The sequence below is a fragment of the Herpailurus yagouaroundi genome, unplaced genomic scaffold (assembly GCF_014898765.1).
Source record: "Herpailurus yagouaroundi ecotype Mexico unplaced genomic scaffold, PumYag 210, whole genome shotgun sequence".
In the NCBI taxonomy this organism is placed as follows: Eukaryota; Metazoa; Chordata; class Mammalia; order Carnivora; family Felidae; genus Herpailurus; species Herpailurus yagouaroundi.
The window spans coordinates 15766166-15788568 of NW_024412441.1; the positions used below are offsets into that span (position 1 = coordinate 15766166).

Here is a 22403-nt window from a genome sequence, read left to right on the forward strand (position 1 = left end):
GTTTTCTTAAAGAGACTGGATGTTGAAAGAAATTTTAAACAATATCGCCTTTACTAAATAGAACAACAGAAGTATTTTTGTAAGAGTTGTCCTTCTTAGATAGTATGGGCAAAAAATATTTCCCAGAGATGAATGATTAACCTGTTGAATTCAAAAAGGCTTATTATGTCCATCACAGGAATAAAAGGCACAGCATAAGGAATATAGTCAATGATACTTAATAGGGTTGTATGGTGACAGATGGTAGCTACACTTGCGGTGAGTATAGCCAAATGTATAAACTTGTGGAATCGCTATTGTGCACCTGAAACTAATGTAACACTGTGTGTCAACTATACTCAGATAATTTTTTAAAAAGACTTATTCCAAAAGACTTTACAAGTATTTAATTAGCTTTGACAAGTTGACTAATCAGAACTGATTCTTAAGTAGGTAACGAAACAATCTGAAAAATACACAAAAACAAACATGGCTTAAAGTTCTCCGGGGACAGAATACATAATAGAAGTTGCGAATTCACACATACATGGGTGGAGTGGTGAGGGTACAAAATGGAGAATGTGCTCAGTTCCAGATAATCATTACCACGTGAGCACAGACTCGGACCTCTAGATCATTACGTTTCTCTAAGAGAAAACTCTTTGTGAATTTTCCTATTGTCAAATCTTGATAGTAATTCATTTTTTTCATTTAGCTAATTTTTTTCAGCTCATCAAAACAGGTATGTGTTCTGAATTCAATTTCTAGAGTTTATGGGGCTTGTAGTATATGCCCTCTAAAATTGAGACCCAGCTTTACCTCTGTGTTAGAATCGTGTATCAGATTTACTTCTGTGTTAGATATAATAGTGTATCAAATATAAATACACTTGCATAGAATGAATGAATTCATGTGAATGTGACTAAGGATTCAAATGACTCAATGCATACTTTTTGAATACCACTTGAGCCAGACCTTGTACAAGTCACTATGGTGGAATAAAGAGGTGACTGGACATTAGTAATTCATGTAAGTTTCCGATCTTTCTCTGTCTTCTAAAAATGGGCGAATAATTTATCATCCAAACCAAGGCACTTCTGGGAGTGAAAAGAGCTGTGTTAATAATTAGGCTGACAGGGGTACATGGGTGGCTCAGTCAGTTGAGTGTCTGACTCTTGGTTTCGGCTGAGGTCATGATCTCGCAGTTCATGAGTTCGAGCCCTGTGTCGGGCTCTGCACTGACCGTGCGGAGCCTGCTCGGGATTCTCTCTCTCCCCCCTCTCTCTGCCCTTCCCTTGATGTACTCTCTGCCTCTCTCAAAATAAATAAAATAAACTTTACCAAAAAAATAATTAGGCTAAGAACAACAGGCGTAAACTGGGACCCTGCCAGACAAACCAGGCTGTACAGTCACCCTACCTAACAGAAACCAGTCTGCTTCAGTCTCCTCCCCTCTGCCTACCCAGGCTCACACAGTCCAAGGAAAATCCTGCCTTGCCAGGCTATCTCTTCAGACTATAACAGAGAATTAGAAGGAAAGGGGGTAAAAAGGAAGTCGAGAGTTGTCTTATGATAGGAAGAGTTAGAACTGAATCCTAAGGTTTTTGTTTTGTTTTGTATTTAAGAGGTACACAATCAGCGGCAGTGTGGAATGACAACAGATGGGTGAGGGGAAAAAAAGAAAAACTGCTAGAGACCGCATGTTGCCTTCATGTCATTTAATCAAGAGAGGTAAAACACTCAAGCTAGCTGAAAATCCTTTTGTTGCATAGACTTGGACTACCATCCTTAACCAGAGAGGACATGGTTTTATGAATGCGGCAGAAGCAGAAGACATGGTCCTGCAATCTAGGGGGTCAAATTTTATTTGGGGAGAAAAAGACTAACAAAGAATTAATACAGTGTGATACAAAATTGAGTGCTCAATTGTACCATAGGAACTGCAAACCTGTAGGACTTGAGAAAGATCGAACAGAGCAATAGGAATCTATCTCCCCTTCTTGTTGTTCTCGTTTCTCCTCAAAAGGATCAGGGGACAGGCACAAGCAGAGGAGTTCTCAGTTGTATGTAATGACAGTCCAACCAATCCCCACGAAGCTCTGATTGGGTTATCAAATATTAAAATAAAAACAAAATCCAGGATTAATCAAAATACTGGGGTTTTTTTTTCCCCCCGTTGACTATCACATTATCAAAAATGATACTTTATTTAAGTTGTGATTCTGGATTCCACCACACCTTTCAGTCAGAAACTAAGGGACCCCTGGTAAATGGCAATGACACAGAAGTCCGGCCTCCGACAACATGGATGGGCCAAAGCTTCAAACACACCATGAATTTACCACCAGGAACAAAGACTCTACCTGATCCAACATAATAGAGTTGGCAGATTGTGAGCATGGGGGGCATCTACAACACACAGAATACATCCATATTTTCCAGCCCATATACACAGAATGATCTGAAACTTTTCCTCATTCCTTCCATGGACCGTCCCCACCTCCCCAGGATAAAAGACAATAGTCAGATACAGGGAAAGGCGGCGGGGGGGGGGGGGGTGAAGGGTGAGAGGGAAGAACATAAGAAAAATGAGATACATATATACAGACACTAAATTCATTGAATCACCAAATATTTTGTCCACATCAAGCACTCATCAAGGGATACAACATACACAGGCCACACAAGTATCCAAATATCCGTAATTCCCTGTGGAAAGGCTGGCCACAATCCAAACAACTTTGGTAAAAACAAGAATATCCTTTCTGTCAAGCTTTCTGTGTGACTTCTGTTTCTGTTAAGCAATTTTTAAATATCATTATAGTCCTAAGCTTGAGAAACACTTGAGTACCTCAGAGAAAGGGCCATGTAAAAACACAAATCACTCTACTATTATATTACTGTGCAAAAAGCAGGACTTCCCAAAAAGGAGAAAAAACAAAACAAAACAAAAAACCCTGACATAAAACAAAACCCACATTAGGTTTCAGACATTAAAAGAAAATGCATTCTCTTGCCCCACCCTCACTCCCCAAAGCCCGGCTCCATTAGATTGTCAACCACCTTGCAGGAACCCTACAGAGCCCATTTCCAGTGACCTTTAATCAGTCTCCTCTGAGACACAATCCACTGGACAGAATTCTTTTCCATTTGCCATAGTTATTTTCTAGCACTCCAAGTTACCACTTTTAGTTCCAATTCCCACCGTGAACTTTTAAAATTCATTTCTCGCCACTTTGGAGAAATGCTACCTTCAAGAAATACAGAAGAGCTCTAAATTCCTGTGGAACAACCTCATAAATATTAATTTTTAAGCAAGTTATCTTTATCTGAGTATCGGTTTCCTCATCCCTTGCCACATAAAGAAAACTAAATGGGAATAATATTCACAAAGCTCCTGATAAATCGGGGGGGGGGGGGGCGGGGGAGGGTGCAAAAAAAACGGTAGCTATTTAAAAGAAGATGGAGAAAGAAGTGGTATTACTCAACATTTGCTCAGAGAAGGGAAGAAAAAAAGACTTGCTTGGCATATGTCTCTTCTGCTAAAACTTGGAGGCACTTAAATTAGGAACATCCCTGCAACTACTTAAAGGAGGTTTGAAAAACTAGCAGGTTTATGGCAATGATGTGAACTATGCTCCAGTGTTAGTGCGGTCACGAAGCATAACACACATTGGTGAGTCTAGAAAGGATTACAGGGTTTATTTCACTCTTTTCTCATGATAGCAGCACCTACTATTAAGAATCATTTCAACTCTGTGATTTTTTTATTTCAAATAAAAAAAAATTTTTTTTTAGGGGCACCTGGGCGGCTCAGTCAGTTAAGCATCTGACTTCTTAATTTCGGCTCAGGTCATGATCTACAGACATGATATCAAGGCCTACATCAGGGCTTGGGAATCCCCTGCATGGGATTCTCTCTCTGTCCCTCTCCTGCCTGCATGTGCGCTTGCTCTCGCTCTCTCAAAATAAACATTATAAGAAAAAACAAGAAACGAAAAACCCCTCTCCCACAAAGACTACATAGTACATGAACGCTGTGATTCTCAAGAAGGGCTAAGAGCCAAACCTAATGTCAGTGTGGCCTATCACCAGCTCCCCACTGACACGGGGCCTACCACAGTCTAGGGGCCCCTGACCATTACCCACACATAACAACCGTGTAATGCACTAAAACTTAAAATTTATTTTTTAACAAAACTTAAAATTATCAATGCCCAAGCTCAATATTCTGCCACCACCTGAGCTCTTAAGCCTCTTTGGTACTCCCCCCGACCTAATACGGGGGAGAGGATGATTTGATCTCTGATTTATCATCTCGCAAGTCCATTGGGAGATGAAGACAATTAATGTGGAACATGCTGTGAGCTCCCTAGAGAAAAGTGCAATTTTTAAAACAAAATATTTTATATTTTCTTCACTGGTAAAATGAATTGCTCCTTTTTTTTTTTTCCACAGTGCTGTACATAGCAATTCAAGATTTTATCACAGCTTTCTGTCAAAAATATTAATACTCAATTTGGAAGTTAAAGAATATCTACGCTTTTTCAAAATGAAAAGAACATTGTTTATTCCAGTTATAAAACTAATAAATATGTGTCATAAAAAAATCCATTAGTATTGGAAAGGATAAAGAAGAAAGTAGTAATCAACCATAACCCTAATGCCCCAAAAAAACATGAGGGGCATTACGACATAGTTCTATGCATATACATACATACACACATAATTAATGGATATCTATGTATTTTACAGAAGATCATATTCCCTAAAGTGATTTTTTTAACCTAATATGATTTAAAAATCTTGAACAGCTACATAATATTTTATGTCCATGGATTATCCATAATCAACCAGTCATCTAAAATTAAAGTTTGATGCTTTTTCCAGTTGTTCTTTGTGCTACAATGAACTCTCTTACATTCCAGGCTTGCATAATGGTTTCATCAGTTTTTAGAAAAGCAATTATTAGTCAAAATGATACGGATACTTAAAGTTATAAAAGATATTGGCAGATCACCTCTAAAAGTAGAATCATTTACCCTCCAACCAATAGCAGTTGAAAAGGCCCATTTCCCTATAATTCACTGGTTATTGCCTATCTTCTCTCATCTTTGCCAATTTGATAAACAAAAATTTTATTTCACTGTTTTCATTGTTTCATTACTTCATTTCTGGTAAAGTAATTATTTGATGTGTTTATAGAGCATTGGTTTTGGGAGTGTTTTTTTGTTTTTGTGGGCGTGTGTGAAACAACTTGTCCTAATCTTTGGCTGTGTTCTGCCCTTTTCATATGGATCTGCAGTCTGTTTTTGCTATTGCTTTGTGGGAGCTCTTCACTCAATAAAGGAAATACATCTTTGTCTGCATATATGTCACAAATAATACCAGTGTGTCATTTGTCTTTCAACTTTTTTGATGGTTTTTGAATAAAGTTACTTTTAAACTCCTGATTTAGTTTATTCATCTTTAAATTCATGGGGTTTGGGTCACTATTCGAAGGCCCTTCCTTTTTTTTTTTTATTATTAAATTATTCATCTGAAATATCTCAAAGTGGAGTGCTAGGATTTTTAATTAAATATTTAATCCAGCTTATTTTTGTATCAGTACATAACATAAAGGAGAGATTCAGTTTTGATATTTTTTCTAAATTTTTAATCAATGGTTCCCAACACCATTTATTGAAGAATCATCGTTTCCTTTCTTACAGACACTCCATCTTCATTGTATGATAAATCGCATATATTTATATCTTTCTGAACTCTCTTTTCTAAAACACAGTTTTATATGTGTATTTCTGCACTGATACTCACTGTTTTAATTATGTAGCTTTGCACTGTGTTTTCACATAACAAAATAATGCAAAATATGAAAACAGGATGGCACACACCAAAAATATTTCCTAACTTGTGTTATTTTACAATATTAAAATACTGCAAAGGTTCAAGATTAACAAATGAGACAAATGATATGAATACTAACAATAAAAACTAACACACACATGTTAGGAACACACATAATTTACAGCTTACATAGTGCTTTCACATTACCTAACACTATGTCCACCACACTAGAAGCTATTGTTCCTTACCCAATCATAATAAGGAACTCAGATTTGTTAACTCACCTATGATCACATAGTAAATGGCAGAACTACAACCTGAATTTCATATTCCATGATCCTTCCATGAACCCACTAAGTTAAAAATAGAGCAATTACCTATAAAAGCTCAAAAAAATTTTTAACGTTTATTTATTTATGAGAGAGAGAGAGATAGAGAGCGAGCAGGGGAGAGGCAGAGAGAGAGAGGGACAGAATCCCAAGCAGGCTCTGTGCCATCAGCACAGAGCCCAATGCGGGGCTTGAACCCATGAACCATGAGTTCGCAACCTGAGCCGAAACCAAGAGTTGGATGCTTAACCCACTGAGCCACCCAGGCGCCCCCCAAATTTCTTATTTTTAAGCAAACTATCTTACCAAGTATACATTCTATACACACGCACATATATAAACACACACATACAACTACACATAGGTATTATACACCTATACACATACATACACACACATGCATGTGAATGCACACACATACCTTTATTTGAATGAAGAAAAAATTTTTAAATCCAAGGTGATATTCCTGAAGCTTTGATAATTCCACCAATATCACAGACCCTAACTATGTAACACAAAACAATGAAACAAGAACTAAAAATTGGGACTATATTTCCTTAGAGATGGTTACCTTCTCTTGGTTTCCCAAATGCAGTTAAAATACAAAATATTTTCTTTTTTTTTAATGTTGATTTATTTTTGAGAGAGAGAGACACACAGCACAAGCAGGGGAGGGTCAAAGAAAGAGAGAGACAGAGCATGAGTGGAGGAGAGGCAGAGAGGGAGACGCAGAATCCAAAACAGGCTCCAGGCTCTGAGCTGTCAGCACAGGGCCCAATGCGGGGCTCATAATCAGCTGTGAGACCATGACCTGAGCCAAAGTTGAACGCTTAACCGACTGAGCCACCCAGGCACCCCAAATATTTTCATTTTCTAGTAAGAATATTTCCTCAGGTAGTAATTATTACTAAACTGAAAGAGATCCGTTTTGGATACCTAATAAAACAGGTCCCACTATCAGACTACCAGGAAGGATCTAAAAGCAGGAGACTATAGCTGTGTATATTAAAAATCCAGATCAGCCCTGAGATTCACTGGGGGAAAAAATTACTATCGTCAAATGTGAGAGTATATAAGGCAGAGGGTCTACAAATTTCCCCAGGAGACTATGGTATACCAACCACCATGTCATGTAGCCCAGCCAGGAGAAAAAAAAATTTTTTTCAAAGAATGGTAGAAGGGGTCTTACCAATACATTCTCCCAATTTAAGCTGCAGTGTTAGCCAAAGATCCTGAGCCACACAAGGTTACTGTAGGGATATATTATTATTGATTTCCTATCCTTTAAAAGCTTATACATATTATATTGCATATATCATGCACAATAAATTGTATGAAAAGTATTATTACCTTATCTATTCAAGCTGTCAAATGAAGGATGATGTGCTAAAAAAGTAAAAAATGAAGCTATTATATCCCCAAGCACTGATGAGACTTTACAAATACCAAATAGTTTATATTGTGTAATATGACAACCAAATTTGAATCAATTAAGCCTTGGAGAGGATCACATTTTTAAAAAATTAGTTTTAGTAGAGGAAAGAGATGACTTTGGAGAAAGAGAAGTGGGTTTGGAAGAGACGGCATAGTGGGACTTCTTTGATTAGAGGTCAGGGACTTGCTAGAAAGGAGACTCTGCCCACAGGGAAAACAGAAACAAGTGATCTGCTCCAGTGCTTGGCAGGGTACTCTTGTTACCCAACGTATTCAAGCGACATGTTACATGAAACACAGAAGCAGCCAGTACCCCACCTGAGGTAAAGGATGCCAGCCTATACTTTTCCCTAGGTAGCATGATGGCATCTCTTTTCCAGGCATGAGGAATCGATAGCAGACATAACCCCTCCATAGCAGCTTTGATACTTGCAAAGGAAATAGGTTCTCAAGTAGTAGACCCAAAGAATGAAATACACATACCTATCCCAAAATAGAGGAAAGCAGAAAGGGAGCTTGACTTTCAAAATAATGTGTTCTCCACAATAGCAAATATATTCTTTGGGGCAGTGAATCATTATGCCAAGATGACTGTGTGAGATTCATTTTTAATTTTTTCCTACAGCTCTGAGAGGATATCACAAAAATATAAAACACTTCACAGGTCACACATTTAGAAACACAAAACACTTGCAACTAATAAAGGTAAATAGAATTTTTTTTCTAATCTTTCAGGAAATAAGGAACTACCCAGAAATTTCATTTGTTTTCCAAAATTAAAGACATTTCCATATCTTTTTTATTAGAGAACAAATTCAGGAACGAAGACTGATCCTCTCATCTTTGAAAATTTACAATAAAATCATTACTTGGTTTTAAAAATTAACTTAAAATGGAGATTAATGGTTCCATTAATCCATGAATATATTTTGTATACACAAACACACACACACACACACACACACACATTTTATACATATACACATATCAGGTTTTTATACTTTTAAAATATGTTAGTCATTTTTTCTATTATTTGGCAGTTCTGTTAACCTGGACTATTCCTGACACAAATGAATAATTCCATCTATTGGTTCTCTCACAGTATTAGAAACTTTTTTCCTTATTTTAAATACCTTTCAGTGTACCATCAATGTATTTACTACCATGGCGGTCATTTAGGAATAGATATTCTTATATAGAACTTCTGATCTCTATTAAGATTAACAAGACCAAAAATATTCCTGTTTTTAAAGCTAGAAGTACAAAAATTAAACTGATATTGAAAACAAAAGACAAAAAAAATTAACTCAAAAATAACTCAGGAAAATCTTTTTTTTTTTGTATTGATGGATTGCTGAATATATTAAATACATGAAAAATAAATCAAATGGAAATGCTTCAGCTTACATCTTCATATGTTTACATGATGAAAACTTAGGGTTATTATTCAAGTTACTTATTCAAATTACAGTGTGCTGTGAGACAGAATTATGATTGTGGCGCCCTCTGCTGGGTTTTCTAGTCACAGACTCAACCTAATATCCCTATCAGGTTAAAATCAAACATTTGAGGCATGAAGTGATAAACCACTTTTTCAGTCACTGACCATTTTAAGCCTTGGCAAAGACTGTATAAAAGATTATATAATCAAAATCCATTTTACCATAACAGGATTTTACCAATTTATCATTAAGTAAAATCTCAGTACAGATTTTTTCTTTTAAAATAGGAAGATAATATAAAAATTACACTAAACATGTTTTAATAGGTCTTATTTTTGTCACCACTTCCATCCCTTGGCAATATATTCACATTTTTAACACAACATTTGTGACAAGACTTTTTAATAAATTGCTATTTTGGTAATTTGATGTATTTTTTTCCTACCTTGTTAGTTCAGTCAAAACAGTTTACTTTAAAACATGAGAACAACCCTTAATATTCTCTTCATTATTAGAAAAAGATGGAAAGATGTTCTAGAGGTACTCATCACAAGTAATAATTAATAAATAGCTTCCATTTCCTGAACGTCAACTATGAGGAATATGTGTTATACACTTTCTATGTATTATATCCGGTTCTAAGAGATAATATAAACTCATATAAATTGACATAATGTAAATTGCTCAAGATGAATTTCAGAGCCAAGACTCAAACGTAGGTGGGTCTCATTCAAAGACTCAAACCTTTCCACCAAACAATACAACATCAGTAAAAAAGTACCTTTTGCATGCAATTTCTCCATTTGTCAATGCAACAACTTGGGGTGGATGAAGGCGGTGTGGAGTAAGTTGATGAGACAAAAATGTCAGAGGACAAGACAGGCATTCGTGCATAAAATAATAACGTAGACCGTTATGAAAATATTTTTATTTTACATGATGCTGCCAGCTAGTGGCCCTATTTCATACTAGAAACAATACTTCATTTTTACATTACTGAATCAAAAAATTCCACATTTAACATTCTAGGACCATGTTCCTAAATTATATACGCATAAACCTGACTTAGTGATATTTTACATTAAAAGGAGAATGTCTCCTCAAACACCACTAGCATCCCTTGTCCTAACCCCCGATAGAATGGAGATATGCCTAAGTGGGAAAGAATTCAGCAAGTGCCAACATGTAGAAACTAAAAAGGCAAACCTGTCACTATCTATGAAAAAGGAACCCATATTATTTAAATATTTTTGGATAATTTTAGGATACTTTCAGATTCCTTAGTGACAAAATACATAAATATTTGTCTATATTATGAAAAGCTTGCCATAGGTGAGCATAAAAACAAAATTATTGCCTGAGTATTGCTCAGGCATGATTCTATGCAGATGTAAAATCAGAGCGCATCTGATAAAGTAATGCTGTTAGCAAAGTACATTAGTTTAGTTCAGAGAAAAGTTACAGCAACAAAATTTCCTTTGAGAAAAAAGTATCTGAGTACAATTTTTACATTTGAAAAGGTCATATTACACAAATCATTCACTATCTGAAGAGAAATATCCTAGGCAACACACATGAAGGAGGGGTGCGCAGCTCTTCATCATATGTTGTTTAACATGGTGATAAAAATATATTATTGGCTGATTTCTTTCATCATATGACATGATAATTATTTTTTTTAATTTTTTTTAACGTTTACTTATTTTTGAGAGACAGAGAGAGACAGAGTGCAGGGGAGGAGCAGAGAGAGAGCAAGACGCAGAATCTGAAGCAGGCTCCAGGCTCTGCGCTGTCAGCACAGAGCCCGACGCAGGGCTTGAACTCATGAACCCTGAGATCGTGACCTGAGCCAAAGTCGGACGCTTAACTGACTGAGCTACCCAGGCAGCCCAACATGATCATTATTTAGATAATTCTCTCAGTGAAGAAATTTATCCTGACAATCCGCTTAGATGAAAAGGCAACGTGTTCTATATTATAATACTGCATAAAACAAAAACCTTCTGGCATTATATTCACAGCAAGGGAAATAAATGGTTTTATTCTGTAATGAAAAAAGAAAGCAGGAAGTGGAAACGAAAGTACCCAAGATATAGCAAAGAAGAAAGAGACAGCCCATCTGTTGGATTAACTGAGAAGGTCAAAATGGAAACAAGAAAAAGAGACAGTCCAGTGTTCCTTTTGACCTACATTCTGTTATACACACACATATGCATGTACGCACACACGCACACACACTCACACAACTGCAAAGTGTAAAGACACCCTTATCCTACTGAGTAGGTGCATCTTACATGATGCTGATTTTGCAGCAGGAAACAATAAAAGTTTGTATTACACACACACACATATGCACACACATCATTACAATAAACCTTAGTGAGAAAAACACTAATTATAAATTCATTTTAAAACACTGAAAATATTTCCACAAAGGGAACATGCAACTTACAAACATTTCCTGTATTGTCAAAGCTGGTAAGAACATCTTCAACATTCAAAGATCCATTATTATGCCTAGGAAGGAATAAAACATTTTAGTCAATGATTCTGAAATATTAACATTAATGTTTTTAAAAGCTGAGACACTGTATTGTGATGCACCCACTCAACACTAATAAACCCTTCCCTGCTATATTTTCAAAATATTTTCTGCCCACTAGAGGGAGAAGGAAAAGAAGTAACAGAATACATTCCTCAGGATATTTAATGTGATGATATTCTTGCTGAGTAATCTACATTTTAAAGTATTAATAAATATTTTTTATCATTTTTGTTTTAGTTATATAAAGATAAGGTAGATTATTAAAGACAACAAAACAAAACCATACCTTTAAGAATCTCAAAAGAGAAATAAACTGTCAACTCCACAACCACACTCAACAATATACAGATTTCCTCCATACCGGCCCAACAAACTCAAAACTTCAGCCACAAAGAACTAACCCACCTTCACATCTGCACGATCTACCTACAGAAAGTTCTAAATGTCAGGGGGCCAATAGTTTCATATCTTTTGCCCACTAACCTTAATTCCATTCCTTTTAATTCTAATCTCTTCACTTGGCAGCCCCTGAAATATCTAATTTGATTGCTGATATTTCATTAATACTTACAAAAGATACTATTCTTCATATACAAACGGGCCTTATTGTCAACAGGTCACAGAGTTTGAGACACTTTTCCAGGGGTGATTAAACACAAAAAATTGTTGCTAATGCGTCCACAATATTCTCCCCTATATAAGCGGAGTTCATTTACAGCTGTAGTTCTCTAGGATGTTGTAACAGTTCATAAGCAGTTAATTACAATTTACTTCATCAACACCACTTTGTCATTAAACTTATCATATCTGACATATATTGTTACCAACTGAACTGTGTCTCCAAATTTCACATGTTGAAGCCCTAAACCCTGGTACCTCAGCATAAAAGCGTATTTGGAGAAACGGCCTTATTTAAATAGGTGATTAAGTCAAAATGGGGTCATTAGGGTAGGCCTTCATCCAATATGACTGCTGTCCTTACGAGGAAAGGAGACTGGGAAAACAGAGCATGCGCACAGAGGAGCAACCATGTGAAGAGGCAGCAAGAGGGCAGCTACTTGCAAGTCAAGGAGAGGGGCCTCAGAGGAAACCAAACCTGCAACACCTTTCTCTCAGACTTCTAGACCTAAAACTGTAAAAAACAAATTTGTTGTATAAGCCATCCAGTCTGTGGCACTGTTTTTGGGAGCCCTAGCAAACTAATACGTTTAGTAAGAAAATACACGTAAACTGTATTAGCCTTTGCAGAAGGACTTCTTATTTCTGTCATACAGACCCAGTTCTTGGACAGAGTGACTGAGATTGGAAGAAGTTATGTGCAATCATCACGGCCAAATAAGCATTGGGCTCAGAAGTATCATAATCTAAGAAGACAAAGCTACCAAAGTGTTACCAATAACACAGTGATTCTGTACCTTCTCTGTATACGTGATTCTAGGTAGAGATGAGGTTATACGCCCTAACATGGAAAACTACAGTATACATGTAAGAAAAAGAAAGAAAAAGGTCAAAGTATTTAATACCTAAAATGCAAGATGAGGCTCTAAAAGTGATCAGCAACATGGCACAGAACTTAAAAAAAGTTTTTCTTAAATATAAAAGCAATCTACGGTTCCTTCAAGAAAAACAATGCTCATAATCCTATCATGCAGAGACAACCACTATTCATATTTTGGTATAGAATTTTATTCCATGCTCATACTTTCATTAAATAACTAAGAGCATATTTCTCCTGTTTTGAAATTTGTGTTTTAAGATATTATAAAACAGTTTCCTACATCACTAAGTATTCTCTTGCAACATGAATTTAATGGCTGCCAAGCTGTTCAGTGAATGATTGTTGGCACCATAATTTACCGAACCAACACTTTATTTGTTGTATGTTTAGTCTGTGCCCAGTGTTATGCTGTTATGCATATTGTTACAATGAGCACCCTTGCAGAAACATCACTGAGCCCATTTCTCATTTTCCTGAGGATAAATCCCTAGAAGCTTCTCAATTCAGGATGGATATATATTTGAAATTAAATATATATTTTGAAAAATGTTAAATATTTCTAAAAAAAACAGAAACTGGGATAATTGAAGTGAAATTCATGTTTAAAAATTAAAAAGCATTATTCAAAACAAAAAGTGTGATTTGGCAAAATTGTCACTGAAGCAGAACTTGTCTAGTCTTAAAAATGTTACCTAAGGTAGCCAAAAAAAAAACAGAGTGTGGCCTATGACATTTTTAAATGGGGTAGGAAGTGCTTGGATGGCTTAGTCGGTTAAGTGTCTGACTTCAGCTCAGGTCATGATCTCGCGGTTTGTGGTTTGAGCCCCACGTTGGCTCTGTGCTGACAGCTCAGAGCCTGGAGCCTGCTTCGGACTCTGTGTGTGTCTCTCTCTGCCCTTTCCCACCCCCTCAAAAATAAACATTTTAAAAATAAAATAAAATGGGGTAAGAAGTAGGGAAAGTGTAAAACTAACTCTATCCCTCTAAATAACTTCCAAAAATGAAAATCGCTTATCTCTGAAGTCTAGACATCCTAAAAGAAGGCATCTCATGAAAGAATAATGTCAGCAATCACTGTTTTCAACAGCGTAAGAATTAGTGCTAACTACAGGAAAACTCTCATGAACATAATGCGGTAAAGATTCAGTTCGATTATTTCAAGTTCCCTATCACTTGTCCCAACTTCATGGACAGCTTTTTCTTAACAGAGTCATCTACTTTATTAATGTGTCAACTGTATAACATCTTGTCTAACCCTAATCTTTCAACGGTTTACCTAGGTCCTGCCTGGACAATGTGGTTAGATAAAAATACTTATAAGGAAGGGACCCCAAAACTTCAATCTTAGCATTACACTAGCAATTAATGTTACTGAAAAATGACATTTTTTCCCCAACATATCAAGGTATAAAAAGTTCACTCTATCTTTCTCCTAAACTCCAAAGCTTTAACTTCTTTCCCAAACCCTTAACACCAATAGCCATTGTAAATGTTCTCATCACAAAAAAGAAATAGTAGCTATGTGACATGACAGTGGTATTAGCTAATGCTATGGTGATCATCATTTGACAATATATAAGTGTATCAAATCGACACATTGTACACCTTAAATTTACATACTGTTATATATCAATTATCTCTCAATAAAGCTGGGGGGGAAATTACCCATAGTCAGTCTCTCTCTTTTTTTTTTAATTTTTTTTTTTTACGTTTATTTATTTTTGAGACAGAACATGAACGGGGGAGGGGCAGAGAGAGAGGGAGACACAGAATCGGAAGCAGGCTCCAGGCTCTGAGCCATCAGCCTAGAGCCGGACACGGGGCTCGAACTCATGGACCGCGAGATCGTGACCTGAGCCGAAGTCGGACGCTCAACCGACTGAGCCACCCAGGCACCCCCATAGTCAGTCTCTTCTAAAAGCCAACCCATTTTTTCATCAAGCACTTTAAGCTAACCTATAATTGATGATTTTTGAGTTTCTCCCACGAATGGCCTATGGAGTAAGTAGACTAAGGAACAAGTCACTGGGGCAGATCATTATTTGAAAAGGAGGGAAACATGTGAGTTCAAGCCCCGCATCGGGCTCTGTGCTGACAGCTCAGAGCCTGAAGCCTGTTTGGAATTCTGTGTCTCCCCCTGTTTCTGCTCTTCCCCCGCTCATGTTCTGTCTCTCCTTCAAAAATAAATTTTACAAAAACATTAAAAAAATAAGATAAAATAATTCATCACTTCTTGTAAATCATTCCATTGTGTTGATTTAACAAACTTTAAAAAATATACGTGAAAGTAATGGTACGTCATTCCAAAACTACCTTCTAAACCACTGCTTTTAGCTACTGCAAGTAATTTTTTTTTAAACTCTAGAATGCTCACAATTCAAACAATACTGAAGACAATAAAGGTAGCTAAAGAAATGTAACGGAAGCAGGTTGAGAAAACAGCGGATACAAGATGTTAAAGGAACAAAAACGGGGATCCATCCATGTTGGGCAACTAACAGAAAACAAGAAGTGGTAAGAGAAATCAACATGAACAAAGTGGACAATGGAATGGAATAAACTATTCTTGGCAGAAATCCTCCCCTCCCTAAGCAACTGCAGTAATTTCAGCGATTTTCTATATGGTAACAGAATTATAGAGTAAGAAATAGAACGCTCAGAATAATCAATGAGGAAATTAGTTTATCTGGGCCTCAATCCCTTCATCTGTAAAATGAATAAGTGGATACATGATTGCCTCACGAGAGGCAGCATGTGCAGAAGTTAAAAGTGCAGACTGTAGCTGTCATTACATAAAATGTTACCAATGGAGATAGCTAGATGAAGGGTATGTGAACTCCTTGTACTATTTTTGCAACTTCCTGAATGTCTGTAATTACTTCGAAATAAAAGTTTTTAAAAGTACAGGCTGTGGAACCAGACCACTGGGGTTTGAATACAGGCGCGATCACTGGCAGTGTGACCTCAATCAAGTCATTTAACCTCTCTGGGTTTCACTTTCCTCATCTGTAAAATGAGGATAATAACAGTACTTACCTCAAAAGGTGTCGCGTGGATTAACTAAGCTAATACATGTAAACCACTCACGACAGTGCTTGTGACATAGTAGTCACTCAGCAGTCAGCCATCATTAATGTGGTTGTGATCTTTTAAAAATTATTCTAAGATTGTGTTCAGCTCTAGAATATGTGCACGCTATTGTTACCTTTGTATTACTAATGTGGAGAGAAAAGAACTAGTGTGAAAAAAAGAGGAAAAAATCTTGGTAGCCATCGCAGCCAATGTTCTAGCTTGGTCACCTGTCTTCTCTCCACAAATTAGGATTCAATGTCGTATTTATATAGACAGACTTGCATTTATTTATTTATTTTAAAAATGGATATATCACAAGGAACCATGCCACCGGAAAGGAGTCTCAGTTTACATTGGAGCCTGGGTTCCTGCCACACCAGGGTCATCTCCAGCAGGTGGAGAACCATGCCCTATTTTGAAAACTCACACGAACCGGAAGATTTCCCATTCTCTCTAGCTAACCCTTACCAGGACTTGGAAGATGTCAGGAAATCGTTCATGGTACATACTACACTTACTGCGTCTGGTCTACCAGCGGATGGAGAAGTTAAGTTTTAGAACTTTATACCTGAAGACCCCTATGGGATCACTGTTCTTCCTTCTCTTTAATTTCCTTACAGATGCTATCTTCCAATTGCGTAATCATCTTCATTCCTACTTTGCAGAGTTACCGGAAGGATTACAAGAATTAGAATACAACAAAGCACCTAGCTTGGCACCTGGCACACGGTAAACATTCCATGCATTTTCCTTCCCTTCCGGAACAGGAACTAAACTAATTATCTCCATCTGAACACGAGGCAGTTCAGGTATTCTAATTAGAATCTCATAATGAATATCCAGGCAAGCTCACAAATCCCTAGGTTTTTATCTTCTTTTTGGAGTTTTCAACAAAGCAGTATTGTGAAACCAGATCCTAATGGTTCTTCCCTGCCCACCCTCGTCAATTTTTATCCAGATCCCAAATTTTCAGCTATTATGATGTCTTTTAAAGCTTAGATATTTTAAACTAAAACGGTTCGAGAAACATATACTATAAATAGACACCCTTTGTGAAAACTTTTTTTCTAAAAATTATTCCTCGCCTCACCTAAACCTTATTCAGTCACATTCCACTTAAAATGTTTTTTGCTCTTCTTACAGTTACTGTAAATGCGCTCCTCCCTCCCTTTCAAGATGTGAAATCTTGTCAAAAAAGGCAGATTTTATAAAATCAAACACCTACAGTAATATTGCAACACGCTAGACTGTAACTGTGAGAGAAAATTAATTCGGTAAAAATGGTATCTTGTTACTTCAGTGTGCAACTCTTCTGTCTCTTTTAAAACGATTTTTAAAGCTAGAACAGTCTGTGTGCTTCTCACAGTCTCCATGTTTTCAGCTGGATTTTCTCCTCCTATTCTTAAGATTCCATTCTGAAAGCGACAAAATATGAATGGGAAAAATACCAAAGCTTGATTTTTCAGATAACTACTCCTTGAAGAGTAGTTTAGAAAATTCTGTTTCCACTTTCAGCCTCAAAAAGAACTTGGCTTTCTGTCATAATCAAATGCTATGAGAGAATGGTTAAATGAACCTTGTGATTTGCAAGCCACTTTATCCTCAAATGCCACTACATTCCTGAGACTTTTTTTCCCTCAGTTCTGAGGATACAACAAAACCCAGTTAAAGCAGCAGGATTTCCTAATACAATGCTGCAAAACCGAAGTTCTGATCAAGATTACCTGCAAACTCAACAGAATGCATAATGAGATTCTTATTAGACTGCTTTTCTTCTACAAGAGAAAAATACTTTTAAAAATATCTTAACCAGAATGATGTTCACCTTAAAGAAATGCTGTACTCAGGATAGAAGACACTTGTATATTGCATCCATGCACCAACGTCCTCTTCGGTTGTCCTTTTTTGGGCTTCTGTTACTGAAAACAGATTAAATGATTCGAATCTTCTCACAGATACGTGTCGCAGACAGTCATCCAGGTGTTTTTGCTTCAGAACCTTTGAAATAAAACCAAATATTGTGCTCATATTATATAAACACACGTGTTCAAAGTTTAAGTGGGAAGGGGAGTTTCATTTCCAATAATGGCAGATTAGATAATGGAGACCAAACACTTACTGGAGACGACTAGAGAAGATGGCAAAATATCTTAAAACATTATTTGATGGTATCAGAGAACAAAGAAGATAGTGAAGATTTACCAGTCTCAACTCAGAAAGGAAATAAATCTAGAGAGGTGAGCCTGGCTTTGCAATCACTTTCCTTGGGGGGACAGGTCCAATTCCAAAAGAAAGAGTTAAGAAGATAAGCAGCACCTTTTGCAGCCTGTAGAGTTAGGGGGTAAAAGTTGATTTTCAAAGCTACCTAGGCAGAGGCAGGTATGTTATTCCAAGCCTGTCTCGTGTGTGTGTGTGTGTGTGTGTGTGTGTGTGTGTGTGTGTGTCTGTTTTAAGATAAATCAAATGAGTAATTTTGTTGGGGACATTGAAATGTGGGTTTTTAACTATGGGAGAACCAAATACAGCTGTAAGCCTAATGATGTTAAGCAAAAACCCTATAGCTCTATTTCTGAATAAAATATAATAGAAACAAACGATGTATTTATTAAAACATTTTTTAAAATGTATATGTTTCTTACATCAGACCTCTTAAAAGTTCTAAAACAGGGGCTCCTGGGTGGCTCAGTTGGTTAAGCATCTGACTCTTGATCTCAGCTCAGATCATGATTTCATGGTCCATATGTTCGAGCCCCATGTTAGGCTCTGTGCTGACCGCATGGAGCCTGCTTGGGATTCTCTCTCCCTCTTTGCCCCTCTCCTGCATGCGTACTCTCTTTCTCGTTCTCAAGTTAATTAAAAACAAAAAAGTTCTAGAAACAGTGACCAAACTAGAAGCAATGAGCACATTTAATGCCCACATTGCTGTCTCTAAATATCATTTTCTACTAAAACAAAGTAAGGTCCCTTGGAGAAACGGCACGAATTGTACAAATGAACCTGGAATATCCTGCATATAAGAAAAAAAGAAAGCCATAAAAAATTAAGGGTTATATCAAAAAGGCTCCAGAGCCTATTTGAATAGGGTCCAGTGGCCAAAGATGGAACAGTATGAGCATTAACAAAGGTAATAAATGTAATAGAATCAAAACATACAAGCTCATTGGGGTATTTTCTTAAAACAAATGATCACTAAAGGATGCTAGAGAATGAACTTATTTTGAAAACTAGTAAACAAAGAGAAAGAATCAAGTATCTGTCTGTCTTTCCTATATGAACTGTAACTGAGAATATCCAAGTAGAAGGGGAAATTTCTCCTTATAGCAGTATTCCAGGGAATAAACGAAGAAGGAATGATGCAATTAGAATATCACCATTTTTCAACCTCTCCATGAATTTATGAACCTAGAAAATCATCATCAAGAAGAAAAATAACCAGACACGACTATGATTACTCATGAAAGCACACTCTACCATCATTTGACCAACCAAACCAAACAAAAACCGTTAAATCTGAATCTGATCAAGTCTCTATACCTACGAAATAGGAACTTACAGGAACTAGGAATACAGGAACACATTAAACATCATCATCAAGTACAATGAGCAAAGTTCAAATTATGGAGAACTCCTAAGAGACAAGAAATTCAGTTTCTTCAATAAATAAATGGCAAGAGTTGAAAGACATACCTGCAGAAGAAACATTTAGATTAAAAATACTTATAAAATGGGGCACCCAGCTGGCTCAGTCAGAAGAACGTGCAACTCTTCATCGCCGGGTCATGAGTTCAAGCCTGACGGTAGGTGTAGAGATTACTTAAATAAAAATTTTATGGGGCACCTGGGGGGCTCCATCCGCTAAGCATCTGACTTCGGCTCAGGTCGTGATCTCACAGCTCGTGAGTTCAGGCCCTGCATCAGGCTTGTGCTGACAACTCAGAGCCCGGAGCCTGCTTGAGATTCTGTGTCTCTGGCTCCCTCTGCCCCTTCCCCACTCACGCTCAATCGCTCTCTCTCTCTCTCTCTCAAAAATAAATAAACATTAAAAAACAAAAATTTAAAAAATTTTTAAAATAAAAACTTTATAAGAAAAAAAGACTTATAAAACTTATCAAATAATAAAAAAGTTTAGATCTTATTTGAATCATGCTTCAAAATAATCAAATTGCAAACAAAATCTAGAGACAATGGGGAAAATCTGGAAACTGACCAGCTATTTATTTCATGACATCAAGAAATTATTCTAGGTGTGGTATGGTATTTTAGTTATTTTAAAAATTTTTTCTTAATGTTTATTTTGAGAGAGAGAGAGAACGCTACCAGGAGAGGGGCAGAGGGAGACACAGAATTCAAAGCAGGGGAGGGACAGAGAAAGAAGGAGACACAGAATCCAAAGCAGGCTCCAGGCTCCAAGCTGTCAGTACAGCGCCCGAGGAGGGGCTCGAACTCACGAATCATGAGATCATGACCTAAACAGAAGTCGGATGCCTAACCAACTAAGCCACCTAGGCGCCCCATGTTTTAGCTATTTTTTTAACGTCATCTTGTATAGGTACATACTGAAATATCTATAGAAAAAAATGATATATCTGAGATTCATTTCAGAAATTTTTTTTAAAAGTTTTTTGACATTTATTTTTGAGAGAGAGAGAGACAGAGTGCGAGTGGGGCAGGGACAGAGAGAGGGAGACACAGAATCCAAACAGGCTCCAGGATCTGTGAGTTGTCAGCACAGAGCCGGACACAGGGCTTGAACCCACGACACAGGGCTTGAACCCACAAACAGTGAGATCGTGACCTGAGCCAAAGTCGGGCACTCAATCAAATGAGCCACCCAGGTACCCCAAGATTCATTTTGAAATAATCTGAGGTTGGGGTATAAAGAAAAGAGATATAAAATACGGTTGGTCAGGAGTTAAAAATTGTTGAAGTTGGGGCACCTGGGTAGCTCAGACAGTTGAGCGTCGGACTCTTGATTTTGGTTCAGGTCATGATTTCAGTTTGTGAGATTGAGCCCCACATGGGGTTCTGTGCTGACAGTGCAGAGCTTGCTTAGGATTCTCTTTCTCTCTGCCCCTCCCCTGTTCATGTGCTCTGTTTCTCTCTCTCTCTCTCAAAATAAATAAATAAACTTTTCAAAAAATTGTTGAAGTTTATGGATATCTGAGTGAGGATTATCCTGTTATCTCCAGTTTTGTATATGTTTGAAATTTCCCATAATAGAAAGCTTTTTTAAAGATATAAAACATCCAGGGGTGCCTGGGAGGCTTAGTCGGTTGAGCGTCCGACTTCAGCTCAAGTCAGGATCTCACAGTTGGTGGCCTCAAGCCCCTCATTGGGCTCTGTGCTGACAGCTCCAAGCCCGGAGCCTGCTTCAGATTCTGTGTCTCCCTCTCTCTGTCCCTCCCCCTGCTCATGCACACACTGTCTCTCTCTCCCTCAAAAAATAAACATTAAAAAAAGATATAGAACATCCTAATAGTCATAAACAAGTGAAAAATAACTAAAAAGATACCTAAAACATCAAATATATTTGGAAAGAAAGCAATATAAATTGCTTTCTAAATAAAATTGAAAAACTGGTTTCTAAATATCTTATGAACCAAAAAAAAAAAAAAAAAAAAGAAAAAGAAAACTCAATGGAAATTTGAAAGTATTTTGAACAGAATAATAATACATTTCAAACCACATGAAATGCGGATAAATTCACGCTAAGAGGAAAATTTGTGGAAAAGCTAAAAATCAGTAAGCTAAATATCCACTGCAAAAATTACAAAAAGAAGCAAGTTAAGTTCCCTAGTCAAAATTAATAAAGTAGAAGACAAAAATATAGATAGAAAGATTAAAACACCAAAAGCCAGTTCTTTGAAGAGATTAATAAAACTGACAAATCCTTGATGACACTAATAAGAAAAAAGAGAGAAAATATAAATATCAATGTGACATAGGGAGATCACTACAGATGCAGCAGGCATTAAAAAAAAACAACTAAAAATTTAGATGAATAGACAAAGTCCTAGAAGACTACGACTACTAAAACTGACACAAGGGGCGCCTGGGTGGCGCAGTCGGTTGAGCGTCCGACTTCGGCCAGGTCACGATCTCGCCGTCCGTGAGTTCGAGCCCCGCGTCAGGCTCTGGGCTGATGGCTCGGAGCCTGGAGCCTGTTTCCGATTCTGTGTCTCCCTCTCTCTCTGCCCCTCCCCCGTTCATGCTCTGTCTCTCTCTGTCCCAAAGATAAATAAACGTTGAAAAAAAAAAAT

General features: G+C 37.1%; 1 protein-coding gene across 6 annotated transcripts in view; it reads right to left on the minus strand.

Annotated features, from left to right (window-relative positions):
- CAMKMT (calmodulin-lysine N-methyltransferase) overlaps window positions 1–22403 on the minus strand; it is a 413830-nt gene that overhangs the window by 378641 nt on the left and 12786 nt on the right. For all 6 annotated transcript variants that reach the window (XM_040453878.1, XM_040453876.1, XM_040453875.1 and 3 more), the window contains exons 2-3: window positions 17969–18141; window positions 11481–11545 (exon numbers count right to left, since the gene is read on the minus strand). In XM_040453878.1, coding sequence (XP_040309812.1) covers window positions 11481–11545; window positions 17969–18141 — 238 coding nt within the window. The remainder of the gene's footprint in view (window positions 1–11480; window positions 11546–17968; window positions 18142–22403) is intronic.